At 33.1% G+C, this 23,118-nt stretch overlaps 2 protein-coding genes across 2 annotated transcripts; one reads left to right on the top strand and one right to left on the bottom strand.

Moving 5' to 3' along the window:
* The first annotated feature begins 689 nt into the window (after positions 1–689).
* LOC111706465 (trimeric intracellular cation channel type 1B.1) lies at positions 690–8,869 on the top strand. The gene is made up of 10 exons (XM_023479348.1): positions 690–787; positions 4,536–4,617; positions 5,371–5,455; positions 6,268–6,324; positions 6,708–6,807; positions 7,024–7,119; positions 7,181–7,357; positions 7,413–7,533; positions 8,170–8,265; positions 8,612–8,869. The coding sequence occupies exons 2-10, from the start codon at positions 4,582–4,584 to the stop codon at positions 8,675–8,677; spliced, it is 834 nt and encodes a 277-aa protein (XP_023335116.1). The 5' UTR covers positions 690–787; positions 4,536–4,581; the 3' UTR covers positions 8,678–8,869.
* A 283-nt stretch (positions 8,870–9,152) lies between these two features.
* On the bottom strand, positions 9,153–21,363 carry LOC111706463 (uncharacterized). Its single transcript, XM_023479346.1, has 15 exons — positions 20,674–21,363; positions 19,456–19,540; positions 19,044–19,115; positions 17,513–17,557; positions 17,052–17,232; positions 16,050–16,088; positions 15,485–15,549; positions 15,071–15,116; positions 14,457–14,585; positions 13,969–13,993; positions 12,483–12,556; positions 10,648–10,700; positions 10,137–10,192; positions 9,709–9,774; positions 9,153–9,396 (listed from the first exon to the last, which is right to left on the bottom strand). The coding sequence occupies exons 1-15, from the start codon at positions 21,361–21,363 to the stop codon at positions 9,301–9,303; spliced, it is 1,722 nt and encodes a 573-aa protein (XP_023335114.1). The 3' UTR covers positions 9,153–9,300.
* Between the last annotated feature and the right edge of the window lie 1,755 nt (positions 21,364–23,118).

The following is a 23,118-nucleotide window of genomic DNA, read 5'->3' as shown; positions in this document are numbered from 1 at the left end:
CCATCCTGTTCCGTATCCTCCACCCCTTTCCGTCCCTGTATTTCACTTCCTATCCCTCCTCTCCTTTATTTTCCTCTATCCAAACCCACCCAACACTATCCTTTTCCTTTCCCATCCTGTTCCGTATCCTCCACCCCTTTCCGTCCCCTGTATTTCACTTCCTATCCCACCTCTCCTTTATTTTCCTCTATCCACATCCACCCAACACTATCCTTTTCTTCCCTTCATTGAACCTCCATTACTAATCCACTCTCTTCTTGGCCTTTTCACCACCGTGTTCCCCCCCCCTCTCTCCTTCCCTATTCCTCCGTTCCATTCCATGTACACCCCTGTCCTATTCATTCTCCCCTCCATATTCTACTCTCCCTTCTATCTCCGCTTCTCTCCCCACCCTTCCTCTATTCCCCCTTTCTCTATCTTTACCCAACTTTCTTTCCCTACCCGGCCCTTCTTCAATCCTTTCCCCCTTTCTTTCTTTATCACTTGTTCTCTATATTTATTTCTTTTTATCACGGCTCCTTCTATAATTTGTTCACAAGCAATCCCTATACGAATAAAGTTGAAGATAGAGAAGACGAACCTAACAAGATTATTATAATATATAGAAGCCTAGGTAGTGTATTAGAACATCCCTATATTTCCCTAGTATCCTACTCAAACATATATTCACTGCTTTCTCTCTATACGAACTAGACAACTTCGTCAATATTGGAACATCCCTAGTTTGTGCCTAGGCTTTATTTAGCTTCTTACCTGGCGTGTTGTACAGGATAGAGTGATATCTTAGGTAGGTCAACCCAGGTGTACATATATTGTTTTTACCTGGACTTTTAATATTTTACCTTTTAAAAGTTATCACTTGCGTTTTTGTTCCACTGTAGGTAACTTAATATACATTGTAAAGTTAAAATATTTTAGACATAATATGTTTGAGTGAATATTCGGCATAAAAAGTGAACTAGTGAACTAAGCGTACTACTTAGTTAAAAGTTAACACTTTGCAAATTATAATTTAAAGTTTACACTTTTCAATTATATTTTGAAGTTATGACTTGCAATTTTAGTCTACAGTAAACACTTTGCAATTATAATTTGAAATTAACACTTTGCAATTATAATTTGAAATTAACACTTTGCAATTATAATTTGAAATTAACACTTTGCAATTATAATTTGAAATTAACATTTTGCAATTATAATTTGAAATTAACACTTTGCAATTATGATTTAAAGTTAACACTTTGCAATTATGATTTAAAGTTAATAATTTGAAATTATAGTTTACAGTTATGACTTTGCAATTATAGTTTAAAGTAAACACTTTGCAATTATAGTTTAAAGGGACCACTTTCCAATTACAGTTTAAAGTAAACACTTTGCAATTTTATTTAAAAGTGAGCACTTTGCAATTATAGTTGAAAGTAACACTTTGCAAGTATAGTTTAAAATTAAGACTTGGCAATTATAGTTTAAAATTAACACTTTACAATTACAGTTAAAAGTAAAACTTTGCAATGTCATTGAAAAGTGAGCACTTCGCAATCATAGTTTAAAGTAACACTTTTCAATTATAGTTTAAAGTAACACTTTGCAATTATAGTTTAAAGTAACACTTNTACAGTTTAATGTGAACACTTTGAAATTATAGTTTAAAGTGAATACTTTGACATTACAGTTTAATGTGAACACTTTGCAATTATAGTTTAAAGTGAATACTTTGCAAATACAGTTTAATGTGAACACTTTGCAATTATAGTTTATAGTAAAGTACTTTGCATGTATATTATCAGAATTTAACCTTTTTCGTGATATATAAAACTTTTCTCATGATTTAAAGAGTAACGTCGTAAATCGTCTTTTTCTTAATGGAGGGTCAGCTCTACATGTACAGTCTAACGTGAATATGTGTACCGCGTAACCCCGTACAGAAAACAAAGTACATTATCACTGAATTGAATTTATTCCAAAGAGAATGGAATATATATTAGAGTGGAATTTAAACAATTCCTCGGTATGAATTTAGTCAGTCCCTTTCAGTCTGAAAGGGAGTTCAAAGTGCACAAATCATGTAAATGTTCACAAATTATATGCAGTAGAGTACACAAATACAGTATGTTCCTTAGACTATCCATTTCAATTTCGATTTTTTTAAAGCTGTTAAATAAACTTTATAAATAAAAATACATCATTTGATTTATAGTTATAAAGGAAAATCATCATTTGTAAAGTAAAAGGCATAGAGTCGTTGTAAAATGATCATTGGTCAATTATGAAACCAGCCTATTTCATAAGTTGGTTTTCTTTTAATATTAATTTTACACTTTTTTTTAGTAAATTCCACTCTAATATATATTCTATTTACTTTGATTATCACATATCAAAATATCAATATTAACCAAAAGGTTTGTTTGACACTTACTTAAATGTAGTCAAAGGTTTGTTTGACACTTAGTTAAATGTTGTCTTTGGGAGTACAAATCGATTTGGCAAAGAAAAAAATATTTGAACATGCAGGGTACCAGGAGTACATTCGTCTCTGAATGCTAATTCCAAAGAGAATAGAATATATATTAGAGTGGAATTTACTAGAAAAAAGTGTAAAACGGCCATTTTGTTGTACTGTTTCCATACTGCAGATGTACTTCACATAGTTGTGCTATAACCTTTTGGGCCCTGGAATATCATTTTATAGAAAATCTAACTACTATAAATCAGATGATGTTTTTATTGATAGTCTAGGGAACATACTGTATTAATGTACTCTACTGCATATAATTTGTGTACATTTACATGATTTGTACACTTTGAACTCTGATTGACAAAATTAATACCGAAGGATTTCCTAAATTTCACTCTAATGTATATTCTATTCTCTTTGGCTAATTCTTTGTGGGCCACCCTGTGGCCTGTATATAATGGACGGTGAAAATGAATTACAGTAAAGTAACAATGACATAATTCTGTACAGTGTACATAAAAAATACATTTGTGACACATTTTTTTAATTCTAAGTGAACATTTTACACTTTGTAATACATGCATTTGATATATATATACATAAACATTTTATGTACATTTTATATGTCTTAAAACGTTTACTTTACTTTTTATAAATATAAACAAACTTAAAGATAAATCTTAACGAACTGAGCGACAAAAAAGGTTGAAGGTGAATCTTGTGTATCAAATTTCCACTTTATCTATCTATCTATCTATCTATCTATCTATTTTTCTATTGTCCATTTATCTGTCTGTTTATTTGTCTCATGATTTATTTGTCTTTTTCTCAATTTGTCTATTTGTCTATTTTTCTATTGTCCATTTATCTGTCTGTTTATTTAACTCATGATCTATTTGTCTTTTTCTAAAATTGTCTATTGTCTATTTTTCTAATTGTCTATTCGTTTTTTTTGTCCATTTCTCTTTGTGTTTATCTGTATATGCCTGTTTATCTGTCTGTATATCTTTATGTATTTGTCCGTCGGTCTATATATTTAATGTCCATCTGTCTGTGTTTTTGTCTAAATTTATCTTGTCTATCTGTTTATCTGTCTATTTGTCTTTCTGTCTATATTATATGTCTTTCTATCTATCTGTCTATCTGTCTATCTGTCTATATGTCTATCTGTCTATCTGTCTATCTGTCTATATGTCTATCTGTCTATCTGTCTATCTGTCTAATTTTCTATCTGTCTATTTCTCTATATGTCTATCTGTCTATATGTCTATCTGTCTATCTGTCTAATTGTCCATCTGTCTATCTGTCTATATGTCTATCTGTCTATCTGTCTAATTGTCTATCTGTCTATCTGTCTATCTGTCTATCTGTCTGTCTGTCTATATGTCTATCTGTATATCTGTCTATCTGTACGCTGTGTATATATAATAGCTGGAGTAGAGCCGGTATTTTCTGGGCAGAGAAAATCTGAAAAATTGCTTTTTTCCGGATACTGTACTTTCTACACAGTGTATCAGGCAATAAACCAGGGTGTCCCAATAATCAAGGATTGAAATGACGAAAGCAAAGTCGTCTTTAGTATCCATCTTATTTTGGGATTTCGAGATTTTTAAGCACGAATGATGTCTACACTGTACAGGTATTGGGACAACCAGCGCCTCTTACAGCTTTAAAACATTTTTTACAATTTAAACAGTTTTGACAAGTTTTTAAGTTGTAAACATGCATAAATGCACACAACTTTTAAATTAAAAATATTTTATCGGAAATGTTTATCGTCTAGATTTCTTTTTAATTTAATTTCATGTACCAGCCTGTTATTTCTATTTGTTAGATTAAATTAAAAAATAAAGAATTACATATTGCAGTAAAATGTGTAGTATATACATATTGTATATCTACTATGTTTATTTAGATGAATAGTATAGTAAAAGCATAATTTAAACATAAATGTAAACTAAATAGTATACAGAGACGAAAGGTCATTATACTTAAAGACGGTCTGATTCGATTAAATCAAGTTAATTTGAAATTTGAAAATATATTTTCTACTTTCTGATTTATTTTCCTATTTCAGGGTTTACTTGTGTATAAGGAGGAGAGGAGGGTTTATAGTATACATCATGGACCCAGAGTCATTTCTAGACCTGGCTAACCAGGTATTCATTCACAAGGGGGGGGGGCTCGGGGAAATCCTCCCTGAACTTTACATATTTCTAGACCTGGTTAACCAGGTATACATTCAAAGGGGGGGGGGTCGGGGTAATCCCTCTTATTTACAGGCGGACCCGGGGGTAATTTCCCCCCCCCTGTCTGGAAATGTTATCCCTACNGAGGGGCTCGGGACAATCCCCCTGAACTTTACATATTTCTAGACCTGGCTAACCAGGTATTCATTCACAGCAAAGGGGGGGAGGGCTTTGGGCAATCCCCCCTGAACTTTACATAATTCTAGACCTGGCTACCCAGGTACACATTCAAGGGGGGAGGGGAAGTCCCCCTCTGAACTTAAATATTTCTAGACCTGGCTTACCAGATATAATTTACGGGAATGTCCGGGGGGCAACATCCCCCCCCCCCCCTAAACTATTCATTTCTAGACCTGGCTAACCAGGTATACATTCAAAGGGGGGGGGGTCGGGGTAATCCCTCTTATTTACAGGCGGACCCGGGGGTAATTTCCCCCCCCCTGTCTGGAAATGTTATCCCTACCTAAATTTTTTATTGGGAAATTTGAGTTTTCTATTTTAACAGTTTTCAGCTTTCTTATTCTTTCTTATTCTTAATTCCCATTTACTATTGCCTCAAGCTCTAGGTTTCTAAATATATCATTGCAACCTGCGGGTGTAAATCTTTGATATTTTGAAGATACAAGGAAAATAAATTTAGATTCTTCAGTTTTATCTTTCTAGGTAACGAAGCTGAAGATGTATCCTTACTTTGACCTGGCGCACGCTGCTCTCTGCTGCTTAGCGGTCAAAGAAGACCTTTCTGTAGGTTAACGCCTTTTATACTTAACGGGGACTGTCTACGTACTTTCAAGTGGACCTCTAGTTAGATAAGGATATGCCTGATTCACAACGGTACCATTATAGTTATTAGAAAAATACGGATGAAAACCTTTTGCCTAACACCAACAAACAATTCTAGAAATGACAAGAAACAATAAATCTAGGGTTTCCTATTTCATCCGGATCACATTGGAAATGTAACGGAACTTTAAAGGGAGAGACTGGCTAGACATGGTAGTTGAGTTGAAAGTGCAGTATTGTAGAGAACTTTTTTTAGGATTTAATTCATCATCAATCATCATAGTTGTTTAAGAACATATTTTTCAATAGCAAGGAATGTAGTCTTTGACACAAACTCCGATTTATGAATACCTATATCTTTGCAACCCAATGTCGTAGACCTTAAATATTTCAAACTATGAATTATTCTAGATCAAATATCAAAGTTTCAAATTTCAAAGGTTAACTCCATCATGTTGCAAAGAAATAGGGATTAGACCTTTTTTGTTTGTGGCAAAGATTCAATTGCTGTGTAAAGAAAAACAATAGATCAGAATGAATTTTTTCTTTACCGCCATTATATTGAATTTCTTTACCGCCATTATATTGAATTTTTTCTTTACCGCCATTATATTGAATTTCTTGCTATTTACAAATTCACTTAACAAGTAATTATCATTGTAGAATTGTGTTGTATTACGACTTCAAGTAATGTTGCTTAAATTGTCTCCCTATTCCACAGTTTTATGTGTACCACCGTAGAGTATTCTTTTATATGAATAATTTTTATATTTCCAGGATCTCAGCCCTTTTCCAGGAAACATCCCTTATCTTTATGGGCCAGCAGTATGCTAGGTAAATGTACAGTTTTTGTTTGTTTACATGCATGCCAAGAAGCTTGTTTACATTATTACCCATCTTTTACGTTTATTTTAATAATACAATTTTATACCACAAAGTTATTGAACACAAACAAAATTCAATGCTTTTACATAATTTTACATAATTATTTTTATGTTTAGTTATTTTCTCCGGTGGTATCCTAGCAAACCTGGACCTTGGAGAACCTGTTCTTTAATTGTTTTTATGTTTAGATATTTTCTCCGGTGGTATCCTAGCAAACCTGGACCTTGGAGAACCTGTTCTTTAATTGTTTTTATTTTTAGTTATTTTCTCCGGTGGTATCCTAGCAAACCTGGACCTTGGAGAACCTGTTCTTTAATTGTTTTTATGTTTAGTTATTTTTTCCGGTGGTATCCTAGCAAACCTGCTCCTAGGAGAACCAGTTCTTGCTCCGCTTAAAGCAAACAACCAACTTCTACTTTCCACAGTTGTTTGGTGAGTATTCATCTTTCTACAGTTGTTTGGTATGTATTAATCTTTCTACAGTTGTTTGGTAAGAATTAATCTTCTAAAGTTGTCTGGTAAGTATAAATCTTAATACAATTACTTGGTTTGTATTCATGTTTCAAATAATACTCTACAGTTCTGTGATGCATTTATTGCTTATTAATTATAATTATGTATTTCAGGTTGCTAAGATTATTTCTTTAGGTATTTAGTTTTCTATTCTCCTTTTGATGTTGGTTTCAAGTTTTTCAAGTTTCTGCCGGTTAAAATAGTCTGCTCTGCACTCAAGGAGGTGTATAGGTAAGTACATGTACGGGTACAGTCAGGTACAGGTACAGTCTCTCATCTCTTTAATGTAAAGGGCTAAGAAGGTTCATGATGGAGTTACACACGCTGCTAAACTGTTCCCTAACGCCTACGTGATTATGATTGCTGTTGGAGCTATCAAGGGGAACGGAGCTGGTTTTATCAAGGTTGGAGAAAGGTTGTTTAGAGGTGTCTGGACTCCTACTGCCATGGAGTTCCTTGTTCCTAATTTGTAAGTATTTATTGAATTTACAATTCGAACAATAGAATAATACAGATTGTTTTAGTTCTACCAAAGCCTCAATGCTCGCTGCGCTCGTGTTTGTTGTTGACAAGAAGACGGATTTAATCTCAGCTCCTCATGCTCTCGTTTATTTCGGAATTGTTCTGTTTTTCGTTTATTTCAAGGTAAATTCTACTTTAATTCATATAAATTAATAATAAATAACTAAATTTTACAACATCTCTCATCGTCACAAGTGGGTTAAATTAAATTACTTCAGGATTTCCTCTTTTGTTGAATAGATTCATTTTCTGCCACCATAAACTATTCAAAAATGTGAAGATATACTATTTCAGTTGTACTAATAATAAATTCTAACAAGCTGTCCCAAATGTCGCTACAAATGGGTTTAAGTCAGCTAATTAGTTGATCTTTTTTTTGTAAATAAACAAAAGTAAAAATGGCTTGGGGTCACGTTTAGTTATTTTTTTACCAACATTTAGTTACTTTACGTCTCTTGGGACAATGAAGTAAAATAATCACCCGCTTTGTAAAGCTTTCATGAAAAATTTACGCATTTTTATCTAAAAGACGATACAATTTCGGGAAATTAAAAATTTTACTTCACCACATGTTATCTCGCAGAGCTCTGGATATTTTGTAGGCAAAATTGTTCTTGAGATCCCCTGGTAAAGTAAAATTTTCTTACGTTCCCTGTAGAGTTTTTACTAGAGGTTTTTAGTCGGAAATATATATTCATGGTAATTTTGAGAAATTTTTATAAAATTGTCATTAATGGATTAATTTTGTCACTATTTCAGTTGTCCTCCCTTCTACTGGGAATCACTGATCCCTTTGTTCCATTTGAAAACCTGTTCTGCGCTGTCTTCATGGGAGGACTATTCGATGTTATTCAGGGAAGGGTTAAACCACGTTTTAGCTTTTTGTGCAACGAGACAGATAAGTCTGTGGAATAAGAAGACGACATATAAACAATTTCATGTGTATTTCATGTTGTCGTAGAGCAATTAGTCAACTTAAGTGTAATTGGGTTTGTGTAAGTTTTATTTGACTATAAAATTTTTTATGCATATAAACTTTTTTCTTTGTCTCTATATTAAAAAAGTCAACATTTTTCCACTTAACATTTTGTTTTTTGGGTTTTAAAATAATGATCATTTCAAAAAATAAAATTCTATTTTATGTTTCATCTTTTAAAATGTGAATTTTTTTTAACACTGATTTAACACCCTCTGGGTTCAGGAAACATTCTATGGTAAGCCCAAGACCGAAGAAAACGGCGAGGTTGCTAAGCCCAAAGCTGAATAAAGAAACCCCAGTCCTAAATCCAAAATGTGTGTCTGTGAAAATTAAAAAGAGACGTTTGAGTTTTTGAAATGGTGCAAAGGACTACGCACAAGTTTTTCTTTTCATTTTTCAAGAATTGCAATCTCTCTCTTTATGGAGGAAACAAAGATTAGATGTTTGTAAATATTTGTGAATAAATTTATTAAAAAAATACAGAAATTTAATAATTCATAAAAAATACCAAATAAAGATTCCTTTTTCTAGAAATTCAAAGATTCAAAAAATTGCCTATTTCTCACCGCATGTAATTAAAGTTACATTTAATTGCTACATTCCAATCTATCCAATTTAAGTTAAGTTAAGAAAATAAAAGTGAATAAAAACCGACAATCAAAATATCAGAAAATTAATAAAATAAGGTAAAAAAAAATCAAAAGTATAACCTACAAATTTAGAATAATAACATATTAGAATAATGATATGAATTCCTCTAAAATACATTTTCGACATTTTTATTACAATTGTGTATAAAGGGGGCTATGCACATTTTAAAGTAAGAAAAGATGGAGGGGAAGGGGGTTGGTGTAAGGTCTATAAACATGTTAAAGTAAGAAAAGATGGAGGGGGGGGGGTTGGTATAAGGTCTATAAACATGTTAAAGTATGATGCTCCCATCCTTTGTTAACCCGAACACCAGCTCCCTGTTCACGAACCATTCTCCCAATTTTTACCCAAGTCTCCTGCTCAAACAAAAAAATTTAAGCTTTTAAAGAGACTGATTTGCGTTTGATTCTAATACTTTTTATGCAGTAGAAATGCGCAAGTCACTTTTGTAGAGAAAACACAATTGAAAATAATAAGCTTTCTGATTTATAAACATTAATATCAAAGTCATATTTAAACAAAAAAAGAGTACCCTTGTGAATCGGACAATGTCTCTTTGGATGAAGGGTCAAGCTTGAAATTACGCCTGCAGTCCCTTCAAGCTTTTTTTTACAAATTTTTGTTGCATACAAAATGAAAAAATAAATTTAAAAAAAAGAATATTTTACCTTTTCTAGTTTCAAAATTTCTCCCTGTCCATCCCAGACAATAAGGACTTTATTCAAGAAACTCATCTTGAAATAAAATATAAAGAAAATGATTAGTCGCCTCTGCTGGGCCAACGTTTGATTTATTAATAGTTGCAAAGATAAAGCGATTATTAAATAAGAATTTGAGGCAAGTATACAGTTCTGTCGAAAAAAGTTTAAACTGGGAAGAAAATATTAAACAAGTTTGATTCATAATTTGCTCTTATTGTTGAAAGTAAAAAACATTTTAGAAAATCTCTTATAAACAAAATTTAGGACAATTAATTAAAAAGAATTTTGTTTTTTAAATTGCACAAAATTAAAATAGTAGAAAAGTAGAAATTTCAATTTAAAGATGTTCGAAACAGATAAACAGCTGGTAAGAAATGATATATAAAACGTTATACCTGGGGCTGCCATTGAATATCTAATAAATGGGCTTTTTTTCTGTCCAACACTCGACCTAAGGCATTAAATATATTATTAATATAGGCTTTAAGGGTGCTTTGCTCCCCTTTTTTAAGTAACAATTTTAGTTACCATTTCAAGGACTTTACTGTCTAAATTTGCGGGTTTTAAAAAATATTGAATGGTGACATTTTTTTCCACGCAAAAGATGTCATCTTTAAAAATCAAGTTGCCACAAAAAAGTTTTGGCCACATCGGTTCAGTCAGCTGTTTTGACGTTTTTTGACACAAACAAACCAACAAGAAAGGTATATATAGATTATATAATTGTACTAGCTTGGGGACCCAGCTTTACCTGGAAACTAAACTTTTGCTATAAAAATCAACACACTTAACTTAATATTTAATCAGTCTAAGGATACACCTATGGTTTAAATAAGTTCCTCACTCAAAACTTTAGACAACTTTAAAATAACCTTGTTTGAGTTACTAATTTAAAGAAAAGTATACCTGCTGTAAAAGTTAAAGTGTGAAATGACTTATCTCCAAGCACAAGAAGGTCACTAAATAAATAAGTTAAAGTGTTAAATGACTTATCTCCAAATACCAGCAGGTCACTAAAAAAATAAGTTAAAGTGTGAAATGTCTTATCTCCAAGCATAAGGAGATCACTGAATAAATAAGTTATAACGTGTGAAATGACTTATCTCCAAGTACCAGCTGATCACTAGATTTAACATGTGAAAAGTCTTATCTCCAAGCACCAGCAGATCCCTAAATGAATAAATTAACATGTGAAATGACTTATCTCCAAGTACCAGCAGATCACTAAATAAATAAGTTAACATGTGAAATCACTTATCTCCAAGTACCAGCAAATCACTAAATAAATAAGTTAACATGTGAAATGTCTTATCTCCAACACCAGCAGATCCCTAAATGAATAAATTAACATGTGAAATGACTTATCTCCAAGTACCAGCAGATCACTAAATAAATAAATTAACATGTGAAATGACTTATCTCCAAGTACCAGCAGATCCCTAAATGAATAAATTAACATGTGAAATGACTAATCTCCAAGCACCAGCAGATCCCTAAATAAATAAGTTAACATGCGAAATGACTTATCTCCAAGTACCAGCAGATCACTAAATAAATAAGTTAACATGTGAAATGTCTTATCTTCAAGTACCAGCAGATCCCTAAATAAATATATTAACATGTGAAATGACTTATCTCCAAGTACAAGCAGATCACTAAAAAAATAAATTAACATGTGAAATGACTAATCTCAAAGCTCCAGCAGATCACTAAATAAATAAGTTAATGTGCGAAATGACTTATCTCTAAGTACCAGCAGATCACTAAATAAATAATTTAAGTCAGTTTAAAAAGGTTATACCTGTCAGTTTAAATAGTCTGTACCTGGATCCAGGTATACTATGGTATACTAGTACAGGATCCTGTCAGTTTAAATAGTGTGTACCTGGATCCTGGTATACTAGTACAGGATCCTGTCAGTTTAAATAGTCTGTACCTGGATCCTGGTATACTAGTACAGGATCCTGTTTCTGTACCTGGATCCAGGTATACTAGTACAGGATCCTGTCAGTTTAAATAGTTGTACCTAGATCCAGGTATACTACTACAGGATCCTGTCCGTTTAAATAGTCTGTACTTGGATCCAGGTATACTAGTACAGGATCCTGTCAGTTTAAATAGTCTGTACCTGGATCCAGGTATACTAGTACAGGATCCTGTCTGTTTAAATAGTGTGTACTTGGATCCAGGTATGCTAGTACTGGATCCTGTCAGTTTAAATAGTGTGTACCTGGATCCTGGTATACTAGTATATGATCTTGTCAGTTTAAAAAGTCTGTACCTGGATCCTGGTATACTAGTACAGGATCCTGTCAGTTTAAATAGTCTGTACCTGGATCCTGGTATACTAGTACAGGATCCTGTCAGTTTAAATAGTCTGTACCTGGATCCTGGTATACTAGTACAGGATACTGTCAGTTTAAATAGTCTGTACCTGGATCCTAGTATACTAGTACAGGATCCTGTCAGTTTAAATAGTCTGTACCTGGATCCAGGTATTCTAGTACAGGATCCTGTCAGTTTAAATAGTCTGTACCTGGATCCTAGTATACTAGTACAGGATCCTGTCAGTTTAAATAGTCTTTACCTGGATCCTGGTATACTAGTACAGGATCCTTTCAGTTTAAATAGTCTGTACCTGGATCCAGGTATACTAGTAAAGGATCCTGTCAGTTTAAATAGTCTGTACCTGGATCCTAGGTATACTAGTACAGGATCCTGTCAGTTTAAATAGTCTGTACCTGGATCCTGGTATACTAGTACAGGATCCTGTCAGTTGACCGGAAATCTCTTCAGGTTCAGATATAATCTTCCACTAATTGATCAAAAATAATTCTATTATTTTCTTCCTCTTTGTATCGTAAATTCAAAATTATCAATTTTTGGATAGAAAAAGAAGAATTTCTTCATAATTTTGTTTAATACAAATGTTTTAAGATTGAAAGTATCCAATTTAACTAAAAATTTAGTGGTTTTTCCAGAATTGTCTTACTTCCACTTTTTCCAGTGTACAATCTTTTACTGAATTATCCATTATTTTCTTTATAGAATCTTCCAATAAATCCATTATTTTCTTTATAGAATCTTCCAATAAATCCATTATTTTCTTTATAAAATCTTCCAATAAATCCATTATTTTCTTTATAAAATCTCCCAATAAATCCATTATTTTCTTTCTAAAATCATACAATAAAACCATTTTTTCTTTATAAAATCTCCCACTTAATTTTTTTCTTGATAAATTTATTTTTGAAGTGAGTTTGTTCAAGTACAAACTAGAAGTTTTTTTAAATTCTATTTCATCAAGTTAAGTAAACTTTGTTAACTCTCGAGGAAAAATAAAATAAAAGTTGCAAAAGACAGTTTTCTAAAAACTTTTCTAATCTTTTCCTCACTTTGAACAAAACTTTATCAAAGAAAAAAAACAAGTTATTGTCAAAATAATTGAAAATCTGTTTCCAATTCTAATTCTTTCTGTACAATAAATGTTTGATTTAAATAATAGATGTAACAACGTACATTGCAATAGAAATAGATTGCTAATTAATTTAAGAGACTGTAAGCATAATTTTAAGTGAATTCAATGTTGGCAATGTCAGATTTTCTGACCAATTATATGTACAGCCGTAGTACATTTGAATTTCCGAGCCGGGTCAACCTTTCCGGTCCCAGTTTGTACTGTATCGCCCAGACATTGGGTAAATAAGGCAGACATTCATAGGACTACTTGGTGCAACAAGGTTGACGCGGTCAGACATTAGGTTGAATTTATTTTCACTAAAGGGTCAGAGGTGCGTGTGTAAAATATAGCAATTTTTACGTTTAAAAGTTTTATTTCCTAATTTCCTAGTAAAAATGTGCGAAATATTTGGGGAATAAAACCAAAAATGAAAACATAATCAAATTTTAAATTATAAAAATTAACATATAATTCATTCTTGAAGAGGTAGGATAGGCTGTTTTGAATCGGGCAATTCCATCTTTGCATGGAGGTTCTAATGAAATTACTCTTACAGTTCCTTTTGACCAAAGAACTCCTACAATTTTTCATTTTTAATATTTTTTTTATTGTTTAGCTAAAAAAATTTTGAACATATTCTCTTACTTTTTGTGTATATGGCCAAATAAAGATTTTTAAAAAATCGTGAATTAACCCTTTTGTTATTGAAAAAGTTTAAATTTAGTTTATTTTGAATTAATTTCCTGCTTATGTTTGAGACTATAAACCTGGATAGGTGTGGAGTAACTAATCCTTAATATACAATCATATATTTATGCATTTAATGCAACTAATTCATCTCATCATAATGTTTCTTACATTTATATCTTTGCAACCTGATGTTGGAAACCTTTGATGTTTGTAGCTTTTATTCTGTTAAATTAAAGGACCGAAGTTTACGCAATCAAGTTGCAAAGATATAAGGATTTGAAACTGAGAGTTTGAGGCTATAGTGTTTGTTGTAAGCTCTATTTGTCTGTTTGTTTGTTTGTCTGATCATAACTCGGAAACCACTGATTCACCTCGAATTTTGATTGGGGAACTTGGGAGAGTCATGTTCTTAGCTTGGGTTTGTGAGTCTAAGTTGAGTGGGTCGACTTTTTGGGAATTTTAGCTAAAATCGTAATTTACGACAAGAGGCGTCTGAACGGTGGGATATGACTCCCATGGTCTACGCTGGGTTCCCAAAAACTTAGAATTAGAATTGTATATTTTCCTATTTAGCTGGTTCCTGGTTCCGCCAAGTACAAGAAAATAGTCAAGGAGCCCAGCCCCACAGCTGGCCAACCAGGGGGAGGGGAGGGAGGAACCAATCTCCCATTTTCCGCCAGAAAATATCTGAAGCCTGTTTAAATAGCGAAATATTCTAATATTAGACGAAACCACATCAAAATATGCGATACATTGCTTTTTTGTAACGCATTATCAACCCATGGATTCCCGCCTGCCAATTCTATAAATTTGTGGGGGTCGTTGTTACAAAGAATTTCCGTGGGAAATTAATTAATTTAACTTTCTGCTTTGATAAATTTTCTTCAAAAATTGCGGGTTTTTTATTAAACTATGATTTTAAATATTGTATATTTTTACTGAAAATTCATTTGGTTTACCGTCCCATTTTGCATCAAATATTAGCAGTTCTGTACAATTTACTCTATTAGATGATTGAAATGAACTTGAAGTGAAGCGGAGTTCAGCTGTTACTTCACAGTGATTGGGGAAATCAAACTTTCTACTTCGTCTCAGGATTCTAATTTGACCAGATGCCCCGGACAAAACATATTCATTAAAGATAGAAAATTTCATATTAAAAAATATCATATTTCATTCCTATTGTCTGCTGAAGGTGAACCTCCTCCTGCGATCAGAAACTTTCCTGTTAAAACCCAAAACAAGGTTAAAGAGATGATTTAGAGCAAAGACGATTTAGGATTCTTAAAGGAGGGGGAGGGCTAAAATGAATTGAATCGTTGTCACAAATCTGATTTTCTGATCTCTATATATCTTTGCAACCCAATGTTTCAAACTATGAATTATGTTAGATCAAATCATCTCAGTTTTAAATATCAAATGTTCACCTTTAACTTCAGGTTATAAAAATATTCAGATAAGAAAATTTCATTTTGTGGCTCAGACTCAATTTCTTTCTTTATGGTTTACCAATGTAGAAGAAGAACTTAATTTTAGAGTTTCAAAAATGTCCCAGAAAAATAAAATTAAATAAAATTAATTGTATTTAGGTTCCTTGAACACTAGCGTAGGCTGGGAATGCAACTCCCCACAGTAAACTAATTTCTGGAATCCAGGATCTAAACATAATCATCCAGGATATAAACATAATCATCCAGGATATAAACATAATCATCCAGGATCTAAACATAATCATCCAGGATATAAACATAATCATCCAGAAAAAAAAGTTTTAAAAAATTGGTTTTAACGTATTTTAATAAAAACTATGATAAGGCAATAGGGCATACAGGAATTTTCTAGGGAGGGGGAGCTGGAGCCACCCCCCCCCCCTTCCCCCATTGTTCACGCCTTTAAAAACAGGTATAAGTTTATGATTAAAACTCTTAAAGTTGTATTAAAGTCAACTGTTCATTTTTTTTTTACTTCAATTTTCCAACAATGCATATTGCTAAATCAAAAAGTCAAAGTTTGAAACTTCATAGGTTTTAACAATCAACTTACAAAGTTAAAAGAAAATTAGAGTTCGGGGCGAGTCATCATTTCCTTTTCTACACAGTGCATATAATCTGATTTGTTGTAAATTATGTACTTTGTACATAGTAAATAATATATATACCTGGAGTGAGGGAAAAGTACCCAACATTCAACTCGAACCCTGGTTTTTGTATCAAACTTTTTCTTTTGAAAATAAAAGAACAGAATTTTGACATTTAAAAAAGATTTTAACTCTAATTTTGTCATCGTATTTGTTGGCTTAATAAAACTGAAAAAAATGAGGTTAGAAAAATTCTGATTCTCTTTTCAACCCAATGTCTTAGACGAACTTTGATATTTCAATCTTGTGGGTGGGTTGGAGAGTGTGTGACACCGATTCTCGTAAGATCACTGAAATTAAGCACACTTGTCCCCAGCCAGTAACTGGATTAGTGTCCAGAATGTTGTTCACGAGTTCGATTCCCGTACTCCACACAAACCTTTGGCTTCAAAAACTTCTGAAGTTGACATCTGGTTCAGCAGTTATGACAAGCTGACGGAGGGGCGTCTGTCAACAACTCTCTCAGCGAAAGGGTGCCTGCTTTCTACTCAACAAGAAAGAAGCATTTAAGTGGATTGATCCAAGTGAATGATGATGAGGAGAGGAATGGTGGACAAGCAGGGAAAGTCTATTATTGCCAGCTAGAGGTACCTGGGGGTATCCAATCCGGGTTTACAGATGTTAGGGAGCAATGAGTGTGATGTATATCAGAAGGATTCCTAAGAATCTTAGGCAGCTGGATTCTTGTCAGCCTTTGAATGAATGAAGCGTGGATGGATGAATGTGGTTCCAGATTACAACCCCTGGTAGATTAATAAAAAAAACCAGCCAACACCAAACTTTCGCAATAGAAAAAAATCCGAGATTTGATCGTAACAACCCGATCATGTCCTGGGGACAAAAAAAATCTCTTTTAAAAGATATTTCAATCTACGAATACTGTTAGCTCAAATAATCTAAGTTTGAAATATCAAAGGTTAACACCAACCAGTTGCTAAGATATATATAGGGACACAAAACTTTGAGTTTTTGCCACAGATTCAATACCTTTGGTTCTCTTTAATTTTTTGAATGAAAACTTTCCTGTTAAGATTGTCTATTCCTCCGCAATAGATGAGAGCTTCAACACTTTCGTCCTCTATCTCTTCAAGCCCATCATGTCGACTCCACGTGGAAAATTCTGAAACCGGAAGTGTGACTGCAGCGCCACCTCGTCTTCCTTCCGGTAGAGGCGGAATACTGTTGGAATTGCAAAGTCCAAATACTAGAGAAGAAAATGATAGTAAAAATAATAATGTAAATGTATTTTTATTTGAAAATTGAATTTTATCTAGAAAGTTAAAAGGCATTGTAAAGCTGCTTTTTATTCAAAAAAAACTAGTATTTTTGGTTTCATGGTAATATCATTGTAATGTCATTTTAATATTAAAAATGACACGAATGGAGATGATACATAGTTGTTCTGAATAAAAACAGGGGGGGGGGGGCTTGAAAGTTGTCAAACTTTTAGTATTAAAACTCTTTTCCTTGAGAATTAATCTAACCTGATATTAAATCAGATGATGTGTTGTTAATCCCGTCCTCTCCGCCTGGAATCAAAATATATAATTCAATCTTTACTCAACAAAATTAAAACTAAAATATCGTAAATATTTTTCAACATCAGTTAATTTGTTTTGGACAGTTATTTAGCTGCTACAAGAGCTGAAGACTTTCTCCCTCCATCCAGAATGCTTGTTTTCTAATCTGTCCCCTTTCTCGATAAAAATGAACATTCTCCCAAATTGCGGATTTTATATTTAAACATTCTTGAATCTTGAAAAATATTTCCTGAATGATTTATAAAAAAAAATGTTTGTTAAAAAGGTTTCCTTACAATAAAAATCTGAATAAGTGTAGATTTACTGAGAATGCAACAATTTCGAAAGATTATATCTAATCAAGGTTATAATGCAAGGAAAGTTATTTCAGAAGTGTACACATATTTTGTACTGCAGTGTACTGTCTCTGGGCGGTAATGTAAACACAAGACGGATGTCAAAGCCTGACATGAGATCCATCTTTCACACAAAAAATCAATGAAATATTCTGGTCATAGGAAACTATTATGAGAATTATCAAAATTATCAAAATTCAATGCTTTTAAACTCCTCGGATACTAAACTAACACTGATGCATCTATTCTTGTTTACAAATTCCGCCCAAAGAGAACTGGTTTTAATGTTTATGCAGAGTATACACAATCGCAATTAAATTTCCTTGCATTACACCCTTGATATCTAAAAAACAAACAAAATATCCAAAGATAAAAAAATTGGAGAGAGATTATTGTGCAAATCGTGCACTTAGCTGTAATAATCTTAATTAACAGATAATTATCTCAATTATCTTATTTTCAGTGAGGTCAGAATATAGAAAGGAAAGAATAATAGTTTATATTAGATATTTTGTACTAAAGCTTTTGAACTACAGATATTTCGTATTAAGATTGAAATTTTCAGAAATTGGTCTACCCTTTTTTTATCTTCAAGATTGACGGAGATATTGGCAAATTTGTACAAATTTGAAATTATTTAATAAATCAAGATTTTCTGATATTTTCGTCCATTTTTAGGGACACGAGACAAGTAGAATACTTTATGAGAATATCGTAAGACGTACAGCCTCGTTTTAATACTTTCTGTGTCATGCATTAAATATAATAAATATAATAAATCAAACAAGACTTTAAACCCGTTTCCCATGTTTATTGGGACACCCTGCACACGCGCAGCAGTACTACATTTGAATTTCTGGTCCCAGTTTGTACTGTATCGCCTGGGCATTGGGTTAATAAAGCAGACACTTAATAGGACTAGGCGGTGCAACAAGATTGACGCGGTCAGACTTTAGGTTGAATTTACTTTTAATAAAGGGGCAGAAGTGCGTGAGTTTTTAACTGATTTTCAATAAATGATAAAAAAAAATTTAACAAACCCAATATTAACAGTGGAAAAACATATTGATGAGTAAAAGACTATTCTAAAAATGAAGAAGAATGGTAATATAAAAACTTGATCTCTTTTTCATGCTCACCTATAATTATCAAAAACTCCTGATCCCAAGATTTTAAAGTATAAAAATAAACTCCAATCCCGACTAACAATCCTAAATAGTATTTCATTGAAAGCCATATATGCAAATTGACTTGGCAAAAATAACTCTCGGGGAAAAAAGGAATTGAGATTTTGTCACAAACTCAAATATTCTAATCCCTCCTATATCTTTGAATCCTGATGTTGTAGACCATTGCTATTTTAAACTATAAGTTCTGTTAGATCAAAGACCAAAGACACAGTATGAAATATCAAAGGTTTACGCCAAAATATAGGGGTTGGAAAATTTGAGTTTGTGGCAATGGCTTATTTCCTCTATTTCAATTATTCCGCATTTTTTTAAAATAAAATATATTTTTGATTTATTTTTATTTTTATTTAAAAAAACACACCTGCAAGAAGTGTACATGCTAAAAGAGCTACCAGGGTTCTATGCTTTTTCATATTTTCACATAATTCTTTACCATTCAACCCATTCTATGATTCATTCATAAGAGAAAAAAGGTGACTTATCTGTGTGTTAATTTGTGCCGTAAATGTGGTTTAATCTGTTGTGTATCTGTGGGTTAATTTGTAACGTACCTTTGGGTTAATTTCTGTCGTAAATGTGGGTTAATCTGTTGTGTATCTGTGGGTTAATTTGTGACGTACATTTGGGTTGATTTGTGACGTATCTTTGGGCTAATTTGTGACGTATCTTTGGGTTAATTTCTGTCGTAAGTGTGGATTAATCTGTTGTGTATCTTTGGGCTAATTTGTGACGTATCTTTGTGTTAAATTGTAACTTATCTGTGGGTTAATCTGTGACATATCTGTAGGATTATCTGCAACGTATTTGTGAGTAAATCTTTGAAGTATCTGAGGTGCATCTATGGTGCATCTTTTGGTTAACCTGTGACGTATCTGTGTTTTAATTTATGACGTGTCTGTGAGGTAATCTGTGGCATATCTGTGACATATATGTGAGTTTATCTGTGACGTATCTGTGGTTTTATCTGTGACGTATCTGTGGGTTTATCTGTGACTTATTTGTGGTTTAACCTGTGTTGCATCTGGGGGTTAATCTGTGGTGTATCTGTGGGTAAATCTGTGACATATATGTGGGTAAATCTGTGACATATACGTGGGTTTATCTGTGACATATATGTGGGTTTATCTGTGACATATGTGGGTTTATCTGTGACATATATGTGGGTTTATCTGTGACATATATGTGGGTTTATCTGTGACATATATGTGGGTTTATCTGTGACATTTATGTGGGTTGATCTGTGACGTATCTGTGGTTTTATCTGTGACGTATCTGTGGGTTTATCTGTGACTTAATTGTGGTTTAATCTGTGACGCATCTGGGTTTGTGTAGTATCTGTGCGGTTATCTGTTGTGTATCTGTAGGTAAATTTGTGAAGTATCTGTGGTGTGGGTTTATCTGTTGTGTATATTTGTAGGTTAATTTATGAAGTATCTGTGGGTTTATCTGTGACACATCTGTGGGTTAAATTGTGCTGTATTTGTGGGTTAATCTGTGACATATTTGTGGGTTCATCTGTGCCGAATCTGTGGGTTAATCTGTGACGTTTCTTCTTTGTCTATTGTCTAAGAATGAATTCCTGAATTGAATTCAGAATACGCTGAGATTTAAATTTAAATGGAGTAGGTGGTAGAGGGGAGAGCGGGCACTCAGATAAATCTAAAACTTGACTTTCTTCTTTAGGTGTTACAGCAGCTTCTGAGGGTTCAGCTTCTCCGGGTGGTAGAGCATCTTTTGTGGGTTTAAGTTGTCCAGGTTGTAATTTAGCCTCTAAGGGTTCAGGTTCTCCCGGTTGTAATTTAGCTTCTAAGGGTTCAGGTTCTCCCGGTTGTACCACAGCTTCGCAAGGTTCAGTTTCTCTAGGTTCTACTACAATCGCTGATTGTTCAGTTTCTCCAGGTTGTATTAGTTCTGGTGGTTCAGAAGAGAGAGGTAAGGAAGGAGGTGGAGGTGCTCTACGTTTACTGGAAGGAGTTTTAGCTGGAGGAGTAGGTTTGGAGGCAGCTGGAGTAGGAGAAATATTGGAGGCAGATGGAGAAGTTATGAATGGAAGTGAGGAAGGGATGGTGTCTATTATTGGAGGGGTAGATGGGGAGGGAGAGGTAGATGGGGAGGGTTGGGTAGTTGCTAAAGGAGGAGCAGGTGGCTGTGGCGGGGGATCATATACGTTTACCTCCCCCAGCATACAGAGAATAAACAAATACAATTGTCCTGCTGCGAAAACTGTAGAAATGCAAAGAAAATATATTCCTGTTGACTCAGACGCCATCTTAGTCTATTCTCTTATAAGATAAAAAGAAATATATTTTGTATCCTATAAAAACATATCTTATATAGTTTAAATAAAAACTTGAATATCAAAAATGTTTATGTTTATCAATTTTTATGCTTCTCAAAACGAAGTTTTCTTCCTTAAATGTCTAAATCTGATAAACGGATAAGTGTAAGTGCATATTTCTAAAAACAATTTTTCATTTTCAATTATAGTAAAATATTGTTGTTTCTTATTGTAATGTGGAGCAAAAATAGAAGATTTTTTACGAAAGAAAACTTAAGGGACTGTCAGCGTACTTGAAGTGACCTTGTCCTTCTATGCAAAGATGACAATGCCCGATTTACAAGGGTACCATCGCAATTTTAATCTGATCAAAAAGTGGAAGATAACGTCGTTTTTCTGATCAAAAAAGTAATTATTTCTGTGAATTTTTCCAGTATTTCTTTTTCGCAAGAAATGCGCAAGTTACTTTTGCAATGAAACCACAAATGAAAATAAACAGTTTAGATAAACTAAAAGTTATCTAGTTAATTTTTGATCAGACAGCTTTTAAATCGGGAATGGTTACTTGAAAAACGCTTGTAATAATTGTTTTGCTTAATAGATTCAAACTCAATTCGGCGTTTTTCCTCAATGGGCGGGAAGCGCCCAAAATAAAATAAAATATATATATTACAGATATTTAACTATCACAATCTAGGTTGCTAGAGAACTGAGGTCCCTGTTTATATTATATTTGATATTTGATGCTATACACTGCACATGATATACTATAGTTTAGTTTAGTTTAGTTTAAGAAATAAACAAATTACAAATCCTGGAATTTATTTCAAACTGCATCTTTCTCTTATACATACAGTGCAACCCACAAAGAATGAGACTTACTGACTGCCTAAAAACTCGAGTTTCAATCTTGAAAATCAGATTACAAACCAGTCTCTAGACCCTTATTCTCCGTTTTCTTAGACACCTTGTATATTTTTAACATTTCCTGGGCCGGGCACATATTTTTATAAATGAATCCGTTACAAATAACAACATTTTAAAGAAATAAAAAGACTTTACATTCTCTCAAATCCTTCCCCCAAGTTTCTTAAAATGTTTTTGGGAGGGAGGGGGGGGGGACGGTGACCGACGTTTGCATGCGGGGTGCACAAAAAAAAAACAGATTTCCTGGTGCACGTGGAGAGAAATGTTGGTTTTGTCCACTCGGGGGATTATGAATAACATTTAGCTGAAGTGCCCTGCGTTGCCCAGGTTAAACTCATAGTTTACTTCTACCGTTTACCCGCACTTGGTCTTAAATTACGATTTTAGATTTATTTCCTTATCAAATTTGACCCACTCAAATTTAGAATCTTAAAACATTCCCGTGGTTCTCCCGAGTTCCCTAATCAAAATTTGAAGCAAATCGGTCATGGGGCTGCTGAGTTATGATCGGACGTACATTACTACTTTATGTATATACACTATACAGGGATGCACTTGAAAATGCACTTGAAAATTCATATAAATTTTTGTTAAATTCTAAATTGTTCAGAATAAATTGCATAAACATTTTGTAATTTCTTCGATCACAGTTAGAATAATATTTTTTCTTAATTTACACTTTTTACACTTTTTAAAATTTTTTTTTATACTGTCTAATTTTCTTCATTGAAATTCGTGTCTTACTAGACATGACAATTTGAAGATGAGCGTTTATAATATTTAAATTACTGCGTAAGATTTGTTTCAATTGTAATATAA

This window comes from Eurytemora carolleeae, unplaced genomic scaffold (genome assembly GCF_000591075.1).
Source record: "Eurytemora carolleeae unplaced genomic scaffold, Eaff_2.0 scaffold720, whole genome shotgun sequence".
Taxonomy (NCBI): domain Eukaryota; kingdom Metazoa; phylum Arthropoda; class Copepoda; order Calanoida; family Temoridae; genus Eurytemora; species Eurytemora carolleeae.
This window is presented reverse-complemented; position numbering and strand designations above follow the sequence as displayed.

Excerpts from the sequence above, each read along its gene's own strand:
- LOC111706465 (XM_023479348.1), top strand. The coding sequence starts at position 4,582 with ATGGACCCAGAGTCATTTCTAGACCTGGCTAACCAG. Across the intron at positions 6,325-6,707 it reads ATGGGCCAGCAGTATGCTAG|TTATTTTTTCCGGTGGTATC; the intron begins GTAAATGTACAG and ends TTTTATGTTTAG. Across the intron at positions 7,534-8,169 it reads TGTTTTTCGTTTATTTCAAG|TTGTCCTCCCTTCTACTGGG; the intron begins GTAAATTCTACT and ends TCACTATTTCAG.
- LOC111706463 (XM_023479346.1), bottom strand. The coding sequence starts at position 21,363 with ATGGCGTCTGAGTCAACAGGAATATATTTTCTTTGCATTTCTACAGTT. Across the intron at positions 17,558-19,043 it reads GGAGTTTTTGATAATTATAG|GCGGAGAGGACGGGATTAAC; the intron begins GTGAGCATGAAA and ends TTTTGATTCCAG. Across the intron at positions 15,117-15,484 it reads AGCCTACGCTAGTGTTCAAG|GAAAGTTTCTGATCGCAGGA; the intron begins GAACCTAAATAC and ends GGGTTTTAACAG.